The sequence below is a fragment of the Streptopelia decaocto genome (genome assembly GCF_964273445.1).
Source record: "Streptopelia decaocto genome assembly, chromosome: 1".
Taxonomy (NCBI): Eukaryota; Metazoa; Chordata; class Aves; order Columbiformes; family Columbidae; genus Streptopelia; species Streptopelia decaocto.
The window spans coordinates 87,325,374-87,344,559 of record NC_138663.1 but is presented as its reverse complement, the minus strand read 5'-3'; the positions used below and the strand labels follow the sequence as shown (position 1 = coordinate 87,344,559).

At 37.5% G+C, this 19,186-nt stretch overlaps 1 protein-coding gene across 2 annotated transcripts in view; it reads left to right on the top strand.

Annotated features, from left to right (window-relative positions):
• Positions 1-19,186, top strand: part of STXBP5L (syntaxin binding protein 5L) — a gene marked incomplete at both ends in the record, with an annotated part of 197,798 nt that overhangs the window by 84,733 nt on the left and 93,879 nt on the right. For both annotated transcript variants that reach the window (XM_082043568.1, XM_082043567.1), the window contains one exon: positions 12,127-12,261. In XM_082043568.1, coding sequence (XP_081899694.1) covers positions 12,127-12,261 — 135 coding nt within the window. The remainder of the gene's footprint in view (positions 1-12,126; positions 12,262-19,186) is intronic.

Genomic DNA, 19,186 nt, shown 5'->3' with positions numbered 1-19,186 from the left:
TGCATACAGATACACATGTATGATATCATCATGACCTATAGAATTGCCAGAGAAAAATCCATAGGTAGCACAAGTACCTGAGCACTTGACAATGGTACAGGAACCACAGAGCTCTCAGGCCTGACAAATCCTCTTTTCCAACTTACCTCTTCCTCTGTGTCACTCTGGCAGTGCTTCCTTCTATTATTTCTATGAGAAAACAAGTATCTCTTTGAAATTCCATTTTGCAAAACAACTTTGTGAAGTTTTGGGCTTACTTCAAGAGGGAAGAAATGCTCAAGTTTTTGTGTCACCTGGCCACCACTGATTGTCTGCCTGAGTAACTTGTGTGTTGCTTGCTTTCCTCCGAAAAAAAATCCTTTACCTCCTAGCAATAGACATGATGTTGCTATATTCTGCAAAACTTTAGCTCATACACTTGATTGTCAGTAGACTTCTGCTTTTTTGAGGAAACACAGAGAAACGTTATGTTTTCACGTAGCAGCTCTATGACCAAGTTTGGATAGCAAAATTTAAAATAAATACACGCAGCCATACATTGAACAACCATGTTTTGTGGGCTTAGCCGTAACAACGAGAAGTTCAATACTGTAATACAAAAATGCATCATCTACTTTCTGATCATACATACTCATATTAGACAAGAGCTAAAAAAGATATCTTTAAAAATTTAAATAGGCTCAGACAGCATGAACAGTCTACATTATCAGTGGGAACTTTCAGCTTGCTACAGTTATATAGTTACAGGGATTCTGTGGTTTTATTTTTTTAAGTTTTCAAATCTGAGTTTTAAGACATTTTTCATAGTCCTGTTCAGATCTGCCCTTTGACCTTTGTTACATTAGTCATCTATTAACACAATGAAGAATATGCACCCATTGTGTTGCAGTAAGCCATTTAGGTCTTGGAAACCACCCCACCCCTTTGCTGCCCAGGCACATGGCAGCTTCACCCAGAATCCGATGCAATGATTTAGGATCCTTTTCCTTCTGTCGAAATAAACTCTGGGCATTGTTCCAGTAAATCAGAAATAGAGCTAGTAATGTCAGTGTTGAGATTATCTCATTAAACAGTACATGAGCAGGAAGAGAAGAGAGACTACAGATTGCAGAAAAACAAGGACTGTTAATCACAGTCCCTGTCTACTGAAGCATAACAAATGAGAACAGCTGGTCTCCAATAAGTCTACATGATTTTAATTGATGGAAGCTGTTAAGAACAGAAGTGTATACACAGAAAAAAATATACACATGTAAAAATGTATTATTTTTTTTACTTTGAAGTCAATTTCAGTATTTCAGTGTTATCCTGAGTCATTCAAAATAGCTGGATCAATATTGATATAAAATAGGTTTTAAATTCATAGTAAGAATGTGTGATATAAACAAGGATTTGTGTATGTTGCAGCAAACAGGGGATGAAATATTAGCATATCTTTAGTTCCATTTTCTAACAGGTATGTAAATTTAAGCTATTTAGCAGAAGACAAGTTTTAACTTTTCATCATTGATCTAAGCCCCATTTTACTTTTTTGAAACCATGAGAATGGGAAGCAAAAGCTGTGTTTTCAGTTTATAGCTTCAGTACTGGGTGAAAGGATGAGCGTAAATCTACCCTTAGATGGTTTGTTTGTTGTTTGTTTGTATTTGGTTTGTGTTGATTTCACGCAGCTCCTACAAAATCAATGAAAGAAGTAAATCAAAAAACTTTCTCTTTTGAGAACATAATCTTCTTCTTCCAGACTTCACTTTTTGTCTTTCTTTTATTGCTATGAAACTCAGTGTTTATTCTTGTGGTCTGTATTGGCCATCACCGTCACTATGCTTGGTATTACAACTCCATTTTTACTTAGCCTTCAAATAAATTAATGGAGAACAAGTGAAGTACTACAAATAAGAAATAGTGATTTCACAAGCCAGTAGACAAGAGAAAAACCATGTACCTTGCCTTTCCCCTAAAGATGAAAAGAGTCGTCTGTTTGCCAGCCCTGTTTCATTAACTTGCTCACTTCACTGATTTTGTGGAATTTTATTCTCGTTTTTGTTATCTGATGACCTTGAATTGACATCAGAAACAAATTGGAAGCCAATGAAAAGTATGCTGGTTTCTTCCAGCATCTTTTTCTTTTTAAAGAAGCAAGTTTCCATGTAATTTCCTTGTCTTTTTGGGGTGTGTCCAAGCCTACACATTACACCTGTTGAATCTACTGCATTACTCTTGCGTAATACTAAAGATCTGGCCAGGGAGAGCATGCCACTGTCATTGTCAGTGGTCCTGTTCCCATCTGCAAGACATCCCAATGAATTTACAGCCAAAACTGTAAAAGAGAGTTGACAAAAGAAGGTGTCTCTTTGCTGTGCATTTGTCCAAGAGAGAGAATAATATTCTGACATCCTGAAGATTAAACAAACTATTCGTGGCACAGTCTACAAAAGTTGTCACCCCCTTGCACACTGGGATTTCAAAAGTGATTTTTAAGCTGTTCTGAAGCTCCAGCAATGCCAGTTAACATGCTGTTGCTAAAGCAGGTAGCCATTGAATTACCAAGGGTGTGAATTTAAATGCATGAATCTTGTATTATAGGAAGTTCTAGTGCAGCCGTCTTTCGGTATGTGTTATGGCATGTTGAACAAGCCAGCATGATCTTCTATGGACTTGTAAGAAAGTTAGTTGCAAGAAATAAAACCGGTGAATCCAAAGGAGCTGTTGCATGCTGTATACTTCGGCTGTCCTTGTAAAGTGCTTATGATAACCTCATAAAGCTTTGTATAAATACATAAAGTCAGGCCTTATTCAAGGGAGATCTTCAGGTTTACCAATCTAATAAATGTAAGGCATCAAATATGTTTTCAAACATGCATTTTTTGTTTTGTCTATCTTCTTTTAAGTTTGATTTATCATAAGCTTTTGTGTCTTAAAACAAGCATTTCAGGAATGCTGTAAACCATTAATTACAGTTGTGATTGCAAATTCATTTGAAATAGTAAGTTCACAGTTTAAGAATGGGCCTGACTTTAGATTTTTAGGGTTATTTCACATGTCCAAAAGTTTTATGTGGGAACTTCTGGCTTTTGAATAAACAGAGGAACAGCCTGCTTTTGCTCTCAATTGTTTATTAGGAAAGAAGGAAAAAGAAGCACCGAACATAGTATGATAGTGCTTTGTTTTGCACTTTATATTTTAGTTTTAAAATTTTAAAGGATTAATAATCTGTCCCAATTTCTAAAAATCAGGATGCTTCAGAATGTGCCAATAGACCAAAAGGAAAAAGAAACTCAGCTATGGACAAATTCAAAATATCATGAGAAAAAAATAGTTTTTCAACTTCATTTTGTAAAATTTTATGGTTTCTTTTCTGCATCTTGTATTCCTCTTTCGTATTCTTGTGGATTCTTAAGTGTAATATTTCAGGTACAGGAACATCATGAAAAATGCATCTACCTTAAACACTTGGAAAGCAGTAGTGGACCACTGGCAAGTTGACACATCCAAATAATTTGTGGGAGAATAGCTGTATAAGCTTTTCTGCTTTATCAAAACAAATAACTGTGTAAGGTATCTATCAGCATTATTTAAACCTATTTGCCTAAAATGAAACTATAAAGACATTAAGTCAAAATGTTTCTCAACATTTTTTTCTAGAAGAATTTACAGAAAAGGGCAGGAGGTGTCTCTAAATTATGTATAGTACATTTACAAATAACTAGAAGAATATTTTGCTTTGGACATATTGAAATTGAAATTATAGTTTAGCAATGGAATCCTGATTTGTTGCACCTCAGCATTCATAGGGAATCTTCCATCATCGAAATTCTTTAAATCAAGACAGATGTCTGCTAATAAATTGTTCTTGTTCAAGTGGTAAATAATTTGAAGAAGTACTATGGCCTGTTTTAAGCAGAAGAGAGTAGCCCCATATGTTTATTTCTTATATTAAAATCCACAGATTTAATTATCACAGTTGTGTAAATAATGACCATAATGAATACTTGTAGCTAAAGCGATGTGAAATAAAGACAAATACAAACTGTTGTGTGAACTGATTGGGTACGCTGGATAATCTGAGAGACTGAACTCACAAGTGACAGTGGCAAACAGATGTATTACACTAGAAAAAAGCTGTTACCACTGCTTTGACTCCATATTACGTTCTTGTTCCTTTGCACGAACATGTATTGAATTGCCTCATGTCGAACAATTTATTTTACTGTCTCTTCCTTTAAAACATTGCAGAATCACAGAATGGCCGTAGGACACCATGAGATACATACAAAGGGCACATGCCCAGTTCACAGAATGACAGAATGCTTGGGTTGGAAGGGACCTCTGGAGATCATCTTGTCCAACCACCTGCTAAAGCAGGTTCACCCAGAGCAGATCACACAGGAATGTGTCCAGGTGGGTCTTGAATGTCTCCAGAGAAGGAGACTCCACAGCCTCTCTGGGCAGCCTCTTCCAGGGATCTGGCACCGTCAAAGTAAAGAAGTTTCTCTTCATATTCAGATGGAACCTTCTATGCTTTAGCCTGTGCCTGTTGCCCCTCATCCTGTCATTGGGCACCACTGAAAGGAGCCTGGTCCCATCCTCTTGACATCCACCCTTGAGATATCTATAAGCATTGATGAGATCTCCTCACAGCCTTCGCTTCTCCAGGCTGAACAGACCCAACTCTCTCAGTCTCTCCTCATAAGAAAGGTGCTCTAGCCCCTTCATCATCTTCACAGCCTGCCACTGGACTCCCTCCAGTGATTCCTTGTCCTTCTTAAACTGGGGAGCCCAGAACTGGACGCGGTACTCCAGATGTGACCTCACCAGGACAGAGGTAACAGAGGTCCCTTGACCTGCTGGTCACACTCTTCTTAATACACCCCAGGATACTGCCGGCCTTCTTGGCCACAAGGGCACATTGTTGACTCATGGTCAACCTGTTGTCAACCAGAACGCCCAAGTCCTTCTCTGCAATGCTGCTTTCCAGAAGGTCAACCTCTACTGGTGCCTGGGGTTATTCCTCCACTTGCCCTTGTCAAACTTCAGGTTCTTCTCTGCCCAGTCCTCCAGCCTGTCCAGGTCTCACTGAATGGCAGCACAGCCTTCTGGCATGTCAGCCCTTCCTCCCAGTTTGGTATCATCAGCAAACTTTCTGAGGGTACCTCAGTCTCTTCATCCAGGTCATTGATGAACAGGTTGAACAGGACTGGACCTAACACTGACCCCTGGGGAACACCACTAACTACAGGCCTCCAAGCAGACTCTGCACCATTGATCACAACCCTCAGAGCTCTGCCATCCAGCCAGTTTTCCATCCATCTCACTGTGCATTCATCCAGCTCGCACTTCTTGGACTTGCCTATGAGGAGGTTGTGAGAGAGGTTGTCAAAAGCCTTGCTGAAGTCAAGGTAGACACTGATCTCCACAGACTACTTTAAGAGGACTAAGCCTAAGAAATGTCTTCTAGTGGTCATACTGTTTGCAAGTCAGGACATAGGTACAGTAGCATGTGAGCTAAATGATGACTTGTGTCATAGTGTTTAATTGTAAATAGCTTGTAACTTTCATTAATAACCTAGAATTTATTGCTAAAGATGATTCACTGAGTAGTTATAAACAGAATAGTCACATTCGGCTCCTGACTAATTTGATGGAAAAATGGAACTAAGTTCTAATTATTACACTCTTCATTAGATATTCTTCACACACTGCAGTCTTAAAAAACAACAAATAATATTTGAACAGTCTATATAAAACTCAACTGGAAAAAATGTTCATGCAATATTTTGAAAATATAATTTACCTTAATATTCCTCTTTTGTTCACATATCCCTAAATAATGGTGGGGTTATTAAACACCAATGCCTTTATTATGCTGCTACCAGGATCCAATGTAATTTATGTACCATGTCTTTTCAGTTCTACTTCACTTTTTTCTATAAAGGTAATAAAAAGATAAAATAGGAATGACCAATTGATTTTAATTGAGAATAAGTGTTGACTGATGATGCTAGCTGACAATATGTGTGACACAGACTTCTTAATTTAAATTAGAACTAAATCACACTTTTAAAAACAGGTGGACCACTAGAATCAGTATCAAAGGCATGTTTGATTCATTCACTCTCTGCTAGCATCTGTGTGTGGGGGGGCTATTATAAATTTTTGAAATTATCTTCTGTGGTATGTGTAGAACCTAGTTTGAGTAGCAGAAAGTTTTATGTTGTGATACAGTATCAAAAAGACCCTGAAAGGAAAAACTGTCCAGATGTATAGGACTGCTGTATATTTCATTTGATTCTTAGTCATGCCAGTAAGTAATTTCAACTATTTCCTATAATCTTATGTCAGCCCAAGAGACTATGCATACATTTAAGTAGATTAAACTAAATGTTCAAGTTTAACATTGGAAATCCTAATAATGGAGTTCATCTTGGATTTCTGCCTTCTTAGGATTTCCAGGTATATAATCACTCAAACAGCCCATGTTGCAGGGTAAACACTGTTATCATTACTGTGCACAGACCCAGCTCACCTCTGTCTGGGGAACTGTGCAACCATCTGCCATGAACATATCACATGATATGGACAGCAGACTGCATGGTTGCTGCTATTGTAAATGTCTTTTAAATGTCTTATAGAGCTGATGAGCTCCAAATTTGTATATAGTCCAGGGAGAAGAATAAATACCTCCAGAGGCCAAATAGCTCATAATTTACATCCTTTGCTTGATCTGCTGGAGACAACTCCTTTTCTTCTTTGTCTATGGCTTTAGCCTGTGCTTCTGTTTAGGCACTTCAGGTCAGCTACAAATTACTTGGCTTGAATATGTGTCTAAATATTGCTGTGTGCATTTAATGACTTAAAGCAATAATCTCAGCTGTAACACTCCATTGTGAACTGACAGAAAAGCAACCGTACCCTTCTGAGAATACTGGCTAGCCAGCAGCTCCCTCAGAAAGACCAGTCTCTTTTCAACCATTGGAGAAGGAGGGACACTGGATAAGTTTGTTCCTCTTTGTATGTCAGCGAGGATATTTCATAATTACTTTTGTTCAAAAATACCAAAAGGTTAAAGGAGTGGTGAGGGGGGAAAAAAGAGCTGGATGGAAGTAATTTGTGCTTGCTGGTGGAGGGAGAAGGAGACTGTATACAAAGTCATGAGACACCCTTGGCAGCTGTAGTTTGCATTGCTGGGGAGGAGAAATCCTGCAGAAGTCAAGAAGCAAGGGAAGGGCTTATCTAGTGTTTTTCCTCTGTTGTGAATATTCATTGAGGGCTACATAGGCTGCAGATTCCTCTCTAAAAAGACCTGACAGAGCATCAGCCATGTGTTGGCTAGTATCAGGAAGGATGATCAGTCTATCAATCAGGTGACAGTGCCAAGAGAACAGCTTGTGGTGATGACCAGCTGAGGTAAAGAACATAAATTAGTGAAGAGTACTTAAAGTACCAGAGTTGGGAGGGGAGCCATAATCGCTCTAATGAAAAGGTAGACTTGTGCTATGCATCAGCTTCTAAAGATGATCAACTTTTTCAGCAGCCAAACTCATCCATGCTGGGGCAGTACCCTGTAAACTGGGTGTAACCTGGCAGTCACTGGGAGCAGAGAGGAGGTGGCTGGGCCAGGACCACAGCTGATGTGCCTTGCAGCTGCTGGCTTGCTGCCTGACAGCTGCTCATGTTCCCAAGTTAATGCTCCTTCGTGTTTCGTCTTCCTCTTCTCCTTTAAATTTGTGAGATTTCCATCTTTTCTGAGGGCCTGGATAGTGTAGTTTATTTTGGTAGGATTCTGAGGGGGAGTTCAAGCTTGTGTTTGGGTTTTTTTTTTTGTAGGAACTTAGAGAAACTGAACCCTTCTGCCAGTCAGTGCTGGACATAAAGGCTATACATGTTCTACGCTTGTCCATATTTGAGATTACCTGTCTAAGGGGAAAAGGCATAGTATAAATTTAGTCGAAGTTTTGATGGCAAGGAATGAGCAATTAAATAATTAAATTGGAAAAACTGTTCATCATTTTGACAAAACTGCAATTCATTCTCCTGCCTTCTGCAGCTCTCCCCACTGTCCACCAGGAATAGTGTTCCAGGAAAAAATTTATATTAAAAATAGAAAAACAAAAATAACAAAGCAGAGGCAGAAGGAAGCATTCTCAAAACTATCTTTTATTTTTCTTAGAGCAATATGATTAGTGTAACAAAGGTGATTTTAAGCCCTCTGTGAGTTTTGCTAATATTTCAGAGAATGTAGATTTAGGGGGTTTTTATTTGGCACTTTTTTTTTTTTTATTACATTATATATCCTGGTTTGTGCTTTGAATACATTTGAAAACTGATAAAATGTTCCAGACCAATTTTACAGCATAGGAAACCTTCTTTGGTATCAGTCCATGTTTTTTACTATTTCTTACAATGATCAATGAGATTCATATTGTGGTTTGCGGCTGAGATTGTATAATATCCACATTTCTGGCTGATTTTCTGTAAGTGATCAACATTGAGCTCAGGTCTCCATTTAATTGGGTTCCATGTTACCTCAATCGGTTTAACAATCTGATTAAATTTTGGCAGAAGCCCTTCATACTGCCATAAATCACTACAACCGCTATTTTCCTAAGGAGAAAAAAAAAAAAAAAAAAAGCATTTCTTTCTTTCTGGCTAATTGACTGGTTTTCGTAAAGGCATCAAAGGATATCTTAATTTACTTGTGGGTTACATGACTAATAGAGGGGTACCTTTCATCCGCAATGAATACTACAGTGTAAGTCTTCATTGTTTTCTCTTCAAGAATTTGTTATGTAATTTCAGTATAGTGAAATGGAAGATGTTCATTAAAAGTCTGAGTCTTGCTTCAAAGCATTCAAAGCCTCAAAGTCAAGATATTATTTTCTGTAGAAGTGAAAAGTCAATAATACATAAAGCACTTCGCATTTAATTTACATAATGTAAAGGAAAACTACTTCAGAGCAGTGCACACTATTCTGAGAATATGAAAAATCATATGTCTTTGTTTGGTGACGACTAACAATGAATCATATTAAAATGCCTAGTAATCCCTATGCTCTAGTTACTAAACTAACTAGTAGGTTTGTTATATATCTGGATTGTCTTTAAGGGAATAGTATTTTCTTATAAGCTCACAGATTGTGAAAGGTGGTATTTGATAATGTCTAATAACAGTTTGGGTAAGCAATAAAGGCTCAAAGTAGTTTTCATTGCAGAAGAAAGAACATGCAGAATATGTTCTTATCTGGCTGTCCCATAGATCCATCAAAGCAAAATGAAATTAATTAAGATGAAATAGCTGAACTTATGGAAACAGTAAAATTTGTGGTCATTTTCTGCGGTCTTTAGCAACACTTAATTTTAATTCTCTTCTGGTCCTTCATACTGTATATCCAGAATTAGTAGCTACTGGTGCCTGGGATTTCAGACCAGCCAGCAGGAAAATAAGCCTAGTAACTGATGTACAGTGGTTAGTATTTTAGTCTGATTTTTCTCTTACTGTATGGCCTTGCTCTTGAAACATTATGTTCTTGAAATTTTAAACCCAAGGTAGGCAAGTGGAAGACATGCAGTAGCTGGGAAATTAGACACCCATTTAGTCTGATGGTTGTTGTGGCAGTACATGCTAGAGATCGTAACACAGAAGCAAATTTCAAAAATGTGAAAAAGTAGACCAAAGCAGCCTCACATTTTGTCTGAGGTGATTTTGAGAGTTTATTCATAATCAGGGTATGGGATTCAGTCTTGCTCTTCGGAGAACAAGTTTTCCACAGTACACTGTACCAGCTTGTGAATGAATTTGTCAGAGTACTGAAAATCAGTATGGCCCTACGCGGGCTTGAATCTGCTTAGTCAGATGACACAACTGCAAGAATTTGGAGTAGCAGCATTAAGTCAACAAGGGTTCACTTTTGTAACTCATGAGTTATTTGTCAGTCGCTAGACAGATGTATTTTCAACACTTTCAAATTCACAGGTATTTTCTCTTCCTGTAATTTAACAATTTACTACAAAGAAAATGCTGAATGAACATCGGTGTGAAGAGTTTAAGAGGATTTATCACCCAGGGACTACGGAGGTTTTTGCATGGGCTGGGGCTTAACAGAGCATGCATATGTTTTGGAGTGCAAGAAAGAAAAGTAGGGCTAGTACAGAAATGCAAGGTAAAAAAAAGTGGTTTAAGGATGAATCTAACCAGAAGTGTAGCAAATGGTGCATCTGAAGAGAAAGCAAAAGAAATGGACTTGTTTAGTTTAAGGAGAAGGATCAGGAAAAATGTGAAAACCGGTTTCACATTTGTAAAACTACAAAGTGAAAAGGGCAAATTGTTCTTTGCATCTGTTATGAACAGAACAATAAAACTAACAGCTTTAACTACTCAAGGAATATGTAAGTGGCATACAGCTTCTGCAGTTTTTTTCTGTCAGATATTTGTTGATCTGACTGCACCAACAATTTAAGTACTACGTTGCTGCTGGAAGGCATTTTCATTTATGCATGCTAAACTGTAATTTCCATTCTCAAAGCAATTCTTTTGATAAACTTGGTTTTCTTTCCGCTAAAGGCAGTGAAATTATTGCCAAAATTAGACAACTAATGGCAAAACTTAATCTTGTACAGATGGATAGCACAAAGCCTCTGTAATACTTAAGTCTCACTTGAATAAACAAAACAAGATTTCTGTGAAGGATAAGCCTTATTCTGGATTCATGATTCAGTGATAATTTTCCCCATAAATTAGAATGTGAAGACTGCTTATTTCAATTGTGTTCAATCCAGTGTGATAAATAAGGCCCAAAAAATTTTTGCTCACTTGAATGCATTCAATGTTAAATATCCTGGCACATGATTAGCTGCTTGGAAAACTGCAGAACTATCAAAATACTGTGTAGAATCTGTTTGGAATCTTTTTGTTTTCTGAGAAGGTCTTACAGGGAAGAATTACAGAAAGTATGTGAAATTTATATAAATATTAAACAATACCTTTAATTCAAAGGATGGCAAATGTTCTACTCAGAGGACTTTACATGACTGAGGAGTTTTTTGAGTATTACAAATTACTGAATGATAACCTGCATCCCTCTCACTTCTTTGTAATTAATTCAGAAAGATTGCTGTACCATAAGAATAAAAACTGAAAGATGTATGTTCTTAAATGCTGTTTATACATTTGTGGGGGAGGAAGGTGTTAAGGATAAAAATTATGGCATAGCTGTTAAATCAAGTTTTTATTTGAAAGCTGTAAGCAGATCGCTTGTGGAGCTGAATGATAAATATAATAATGTGTGGCATACTAAGCAAATTACCTGCTTTTTGTCACCATTTCTGAGGCTATACCATATGCTCAGATTATGTTTCAGTCTCTATAGGTAGCATGCATTCCATTATATTTTAGCAGCAAAAGGGTTTTTATTTCTTATAGATTTCCTTTTGCTTGAATGTATGTAATATCTATATAACAACTATAATATCAAAGAAACTTGAATTGAGTCATTTATCATCTGTGAAAAATTTTATAAATTATAATGAGAAACTGTCATGGCATCTTTCCAAGCTAATACAGCACTGGTTTATCACCCTGTAAGAATGAGTGTAGGATTCAGTGTGTCTGTGATATAATACTGAGCTGTACTTGTTAATGTTCTTATCTAGTGCCCTGCACTCCCAAGTAGCAAATAAAGTGAATGTTTTCTTGTATGAATGATGGTGTTCCATTTCTGATGTACAAAACATTAATCCTGCTGATGTCAATTAACTTCTGTTTGCTGAACTGGAAAAATTGCTTATTCTAAGGAAGAAAATAAGCCTAACTTGAGAGTCCTGATACTGTCATAGTGGAATTTACATACTCATGGAGATAACATGACTTTAGTTTAGTTCAGTGCTCAAGTGATAAGGCTCTTTTTTCCTGCCCTTAATATAGGCAGGCAAGATGTCCCTGTTTTGTTATCTTTTATGAGTTTTCTGAAGATGACCCCCAAAAACTGCACATTCTTCAGAATGATGCATCTGACAACCAGGCTTTTCTCAAGTTATAAAATGGAAAGAACAATTATTTCATCTGCAAAACTGTTAAAAAATATTGTTGATATAATATTCAGTTGCTTTTTTTGGTTTGTTTTTCCTTTCCAGGATTACTTACTGCCATCTACCTTTCCAGAGTAAATGGCTTTATGTTGGAACAGAGAGAGGAAATACACACATTGTAAATATTGAGTCCTTCATTCTTTCTGGATATGTTATAATGTGGAACAAGGCAATAGAACTGTAAGTTCAGTCTTTCTTGCTTTTGTGCCTGTGGTCATTTTCATAGCTGTCTTAAGATTAATTTTTAAGAATAATTTATTTTTATAAATATTAACACATCATTTGAAAACCTTTTATTTTAATGAATGCATGTGTGCTATCAACAGTTTTGTTACAGAGCATTAGAAATTCAGATTTGTGACAGACACCATGTAATTATATTTTATATCAAAGAAAAAGTTATTTGGCAATCTGTTTAACTATGGAATTCTATGAAATGTAGATAATCATTAACTTCAAAAGTTCTGATTTTGCTGTTTTTATGGGGGTAGCTTGATCACTATCTCCTCCAAATATCCTATGAAGAGAATATTGAAGTATATTGGCCCCAAGACTCTATGGAGAACTTTCTTCATTGGACTGTAGAATCATTTAAGATGAGAATGGACTGGAAGTCTCTAGACCAAGCCTTCTGCTCATCACAAGGCTAATTTCAAAGTTAAATCAGGCTCATAGAAAGCTGATGAAGTGATAAGACAGGTAAAGAGTGTCTGTTAAATTACAGTTCTCTGATAGGCTAACACAGGTGCCTGTGTCATGCGTATGAAGTGGAGGGAGACATAAAAATATGACTGGGATAAATCTATGCAAGTAAGGGATACTCCTGCAAGTAAGAGCGTAAACAGAAACAAATATTTCTCTGCTGTTTCCTCTGTGAAGCTGCAGCAAGAGGAACTGCTGCAGGCAAACTCACAGTATTTCATGCAGTTTCTGAGATTTCTGCTTCATGTTGTGAGGAACCTGTAACCTCTGGCAGCCAACTGAAATTCACCAAGCTCAGTGAACCAAGAGGACAGTATCTAAGAATAGGGCTATAGGCATACAGTGATGGATCTAATCCTCTGTCCCTAGCAGAGATCACACTGACAGCAACCACTTTTCTCCAAAATACTCACTTTCCCCTTTTTGTTCCCTGTTACTATTACTGACTATCACCAAAAACTGCATCCCCCAAGTTAACAAAACTGATGCCTCGTTTTCTTTCCTTCCCTCTGCCGCCACCAAACTTCACAAGCACAGTCATAAAAGTCTAATATTATCTTCAAAGGATTCAAATGGTAATCAGGATTCATCCAGTTCTCAATTTTGCAATGTTTGTTTGTTTTTTCTGCCTTTCTAAGGCTTTTCTCAGCTCTGCTCAGTAGTTTTGGCTGAAAATTTACTGCTGGAAAATGTGGTTTAGGCAAAACCAGAGTTAATATGTTCATTTTTATGAGTTCTTTGGGTGGGAAGTATCTTCATTATTTTCTTCATTTCACATATTTTTGGTGATATTGACATACTAGAGTTTTTTTGATTCCTATATTTTAAAATATATATATATATATATATATATATATATATATATATATATATAGTATTGGGTGGACAATGTCTTTGAGGTTTTGAGAACAAAATATTTTCATTTTGTGTGCATTTGGAATTTTCTTTCCTCCAGACATTAGGATGGTTCTATTCTGTATGAAAATAAATCTAAAAGTTTTTTATGAAATTGAAGCCTTCCACCAAGTTTTACTTCCTAATGATTTCAAAATTATTTTGGATAAATCTTTTTTTAAATGACCACACCAGACCCTTTTCATGAGAACAGAATAGAATGATGCTTCTCTTCAATGAAAAGTATGTGGGAAATAAGGACTGCTTACTAACAAGCTTCAGTACTGAGTTGTTGAGGTAGGCTAGATGCTGTGCAAGAAGCTACATCTCTAGGACCTTTTAGTAAAAAGGCAGCCTCTCCTGACTATCTTATTTGCATTGCCTATGTGGGGGTATACCTAGATTTTCCAAAATTTTTCTTCCATAAGTTGTGAAAGATAATGACAACCTAATACAGACAGGCCTTGTCACCTCAAGTACTTGGAGATTCTGCGTGGTTACCACGATAGTTTCTTCTTCTAAAAAGCTGATTTTCCATGTGCTGTTTTGGTGACATTTGAGCATGGGTATTCATTCATTACTGCTTCTAGTTCTATCAGTGTTAACGGTATGACCCGATGCCTGTAAGTGTTGTGCTGGTCTAAGAAGGCTGTATCCTCTCCATTCAATTTCATCATGTACTTCTTGATATGGAATGAAAGAAGTTGTCCTTGCCTGGATTACACAGGTGGACAAGGGATCCTGTGTGTCTCCGGATTAACGTGGCTGTATGAGAGTAAGAGGCTGATGGGCATAATGGTGATGTTTGTCACAGCAGCCGCATTTAACAGATGCTGTAGCATGGCTGAAGTTGAAACTAGATGACTTTTCTCAGTAAAGTAATTTGAACTCTCTCTGATAACAAACTATGATGTCTGTTCCAGTACTATTGCTTTCTTGCAGGAAAAATAAAACTTAGATTAGCTTTTAAAGAGAATGTTATTAACTCTAAGTTTACTTCATGAGGATGGGTTTATGATAGTAGACCTTCCTTTAGAATTATATTTTTGAAAGAACAATTTTATTTGGCACCATGGATATGTTGTTATGATTCTACCAATGAAAAGTCTTAAAATCTCTGGTGCACTGCACCTTGGTAGAAAGCAGAATTGTGGAAGACGTCTGACTACAGGCAATACAGAAGTATCTGCTCATGCACGTGCTTTTCTCAGCACTGTCACATTCGGTTAACTCCAACTCCCCAACAATGACTAATATAGATGTTTTCCTTTTTTTTTTCTTTCCCCTGCCAACTCCTTCTATCACTTTCTAACACCAGATTTTCATTCTTCTCAGAAGAATGTTTCTGTAATTGTGCACACTGTTTTTTCAAAAGGAACTTTTTTTCTTCTGACTTGATTCTATTTTGTCAGACACTACTTTCATATGCTTTAAGGATTGTCTTGGTATTTGAAGTTCTTACTACAGTATGCAAGTCATTCTGTTTCTTACAGTGCATAAATCTTCCCAGAATGATGGAGGAATATATCATCTATGTATTTTCCACATTCCCCTGGATCCAAATTATAACATTGCTGAAGACTTCTTTTTGAGCTTTCTAATTTTAGCATAAAATAATTGAATAAAACCTTCCATCCTTACAAGTTTTTTGAAGACCCTGTTTTATAGTGAATGCTTTCTCCATTTTAGTTCTGTTATTCTGAGTAAGAGTCAAGTCTTATGGCATGTCAGCTCTCTCATCTCCCAAAATGAACACACTCCAAATAAATTAATACCTGCTGCTGTCAGGGTCTGATGAAGTGCAAAACTGCTCAAATTTTCACTAGTTTCTTAACAAACTTCTAGTCCTGTACAGCTGTCACAGGAACTTTTAGGTCCATTTCTCAGTTCTTCTGCAGTCTTGTTTTTGTGAACTTTAGGTCAATGAAGGGTATGAAATGTTGCCATATTTTGTATCATTAGCTCATACTTGCTTCTTGCTCAGTTGAAGGTAGCTTTTGCTTCAGGAAATTTTACTGCAAATCATTGCTGATATTTCTTTGGGCTTGACCTTCATTTTTTTTTCCTTTCTGCTGTGTATGGACATGGTTTTGTGTTTTGTGCTTTTTGTGTCTTTTCACAACTTTCATTTTCTCAGTCATTCTGAGCTCTACCTCAGCTAGTATTTGGGAGTGAAGAATTCTCTAATTAATTATTTAACTTACACCTTATTTTTGCCTACTCATTCTTCCTCATTTTCCCCTTTCTCAAGGGATAGGATCTAGTTAGTTTTTATGTAGTCTCCTAAAGTCAGCTTGAAGAAATGCCTATACACAAGTATCTGGCATCAACAGTAGTGTGTTTTATTCATGATAGCCTCAAATGTGGTTGGTTTCCCAGCACCACTTCATCCTTTCCAGGAGCTTTTGCTTTTAATGTGGTTCAGCAGCATTTCCCTTTCTTTGTAGGCTGTTCCACAATGAAAGCATAAAACTTTCCAGTCTCCTTGACAACTCTACCATAATAGCAATGAGGGGAAACAAAACATTTTATATATACTAAAGCTACATGAGACAAAATGTTTTTGTGTTACATTTTGTGTTTACATTTCCACATGCAGTGTAATTTACTGTATGAAAGTAGTAATTACTGTATCTGTAGCTCTGATCGTGTTTCATGAGTTCTGTAAACTAATATTACTGATATAATATAGTTAACTAAATAATTGCTTCATTTAATCCTACTTGTAGTGCAGTCATGATGTCTACCCTTAGGAGAAATTGACTGTAGAGTCTAATGCCTGGCACTCCTTTAGAAGCAACACTTCTCTAGGGCTCCATAAAACATTGCTATTATTTCTATTTATACATACTTCCCTTGAGGAGACAAGAAGATGCAAGAAGTGAGGCATTGATTTGCCTTTGGCAGACCATTCCTGGATTGGTGCAAAGGACTAGCTTTGGGTTCCTTGTCGCAGTCCTGCACTGGGAAAGAGATAACAGCACTTCAGGAAAAGCAAGCAAGATGCATTGTCACAGAAGATTTATCATGTCTCTCCTTCTGTATCCAGCCACAGGGCAGGTTCAAGGCAATGAGCAAAAGACTATATAGAATGGAGAAAGTTACAACCCTTTCATGCACAGTTTTCTTCCCTGAAACTGTCTAAACTGGTGGTATTTTGTATCAGTATATCCTCCTTCAGACATCTCCCCCAAGTTGAGTCTGTGCATGTCCCATCCCAAACCAAACAAGAAGCCTCTTGCTTCACCTTGTGAATACTCTTTGTTGTTTCGTCCAAAGAAGAACTGTTTTTGATGCAAATACTTTTCTTGATACGTATTAAAAAAAAAAAAAAAGGTTTCTTCTAGCCCCAGAAAGGCAGTGTAGGAGGACTGCTAGGGAGCAGGCTCTACAATTCCAAAATGCTTCAGAAACATCTGTTGTCATCACCACACAAACTCTGTGTGTGATGTTATCTGTGATGGCACTTTGAGTTTTAGAATCTACAATTATTTGAAAAAGATGCTTTCTTATTTCCTGACAGAGTTTGTGTTATGACTGCCAAACTTCATAGACTGTATCCTCTTACTGATGTATAATCAGAATTGGCAGCTGTTAAATGATCAAAGTATTTGTGGTGAGTGGACTGTGGCTGGTTGTGAGACCCTCACCCAGCTGCTCTCTCACTCCCCTTCTCAACAGGACAGGGGAAGACAATAAGATGGAAGAGCTCATGGGTCAAATAAAGACAGGGAAATCATATACAAATTAATGTCAATGGGCAAAACACACTTGACTTGGTGAAAATTAATTTAATTTATTGCCAGTTTAAATGGAGTAGAATAATGAGAAACAAAGACAAAAATTAAATACCTTCTTTCTAACCCCCGTTTTTACTAGGCTCAACTTCAGTCCTTCATACCCAACCTGTCTACCTCCTCCTGCTCCTCCACCCTGAGCAGTGCAGGGGGATGGTGGCTGTGGTTGGTCCTTCACAGCTACTCTCTGCTGCTCCTTCCTCTTCATATATTTCCTGCTCCAGTACAGGTCCTTCCATGGGGTACAGTCCTTCAGGATAAAACTGCTCCAGTGTGGGCTCTCCACAGGCTGCAGTTCCTTCGGGAAATCTCCACCTGATCCAGTGTGAGGTCCTCCACAGTCTGCAGGGGAAATATCTGCCCTGGCCTGATCCTCTCCACAGGCTGCAGGGAACTGTCTGCTCCAGCACCCTGAGCACCTCCTCCCCTCCTCCTTCACTGACCTTCATGCTTGCAGAGCTGTTTCTTGCACTTTTTTTCCCCACTGCCTGTGCAGTGCTTTTTGCCCTCGCTCAGTTTTGTCTTCCCTGAGGTGCCACCACCTTGGCTGAGGGGCCCAGCTGGGCCCTGCGGTGGGTCCATTGGGGCCGGCTGTGCCCAGAACAGAGCAGCCCTGACCTCTCCTCACAGACATCCCCGTGTATCTCCCCGCTGCCAACACCTTGACACCTACAGCCAATATTTGACATAAAAGAGCTAACTAGGATGAAATTAAAGACTGCTGGTGTACGTGTGAAAGCAAAACAATGGTTCATTGAGTCTTTTGATGGAGTGACATACCTGACAGACCAAAATAATAAAATTGGGAGAAAATGGAAGAAGCCTGACCAATTCAGTTATAATACAAAACAACTAAAATATTAAAATACTGAGGAGTAAAATAAAATAAATATTAAGATAATACTTGTATCAAATATGGAGGAAAGAGAATGAGGAAAAATAGAATATCTTACATTTAGGTCACAGACTGCTGTGTTTGGTATCAACTTTGCTAATAATGTATATGAAGCTCTTCCTCAACAAAAAAAACCCAAAAAATAGCTAGGAACCCAATAATGAAAAGATAACATTCCTAAAAGAAACAGAAAGTGCCAAATATCCTGAAAAGCAAAAAGAAATTTTATTACAATGTAATAAATTCCAGTATCTTTCAACTATGGTTTACAATAGATTCAAGAGAGAAATGGAGGAGGTAGGAAAATGTATTGTATTAGTGAAGGTTACCTCATTTAGCTGAGGTCTTAGCATGGAAATCTGAGGCTACACCACTGCAAGAATATAAGGTAAAAATAAGACTGATAGTAAAAGCCAGTTTTATATCATTTACACCTAGTTTGTGTGACAATGAAAGTATAATTAGCCTGAAGTTAGATGTAATGGAGAGTGACTACAGCTCATGTAAGGTTTTGCTTCTATCCAAAACCAAATGATTACATTTTTTGGTGAGCAATGACATCTGTATCTAAAAAGAAAATGGTGGTTGCACAGATGTACCTGAATTGTTCTTGACTTTTAAAATGGGTAGGTACAAAGAGCAGTCAAGGTGGGATCAGCCTTTAGCTTAGAAAGACAGTATGCCCTTTCCCTTTCTCCCCCCATTTGCCCCAGTTTTGCTAATATTCCAGGTCAAGTAGCAGTGCTGGTGTGGCCAAGCAACCCGCCCTGCACACAGGTTGTCTCAGCGGGCTGGGATAACCACCAAAACCAAAATT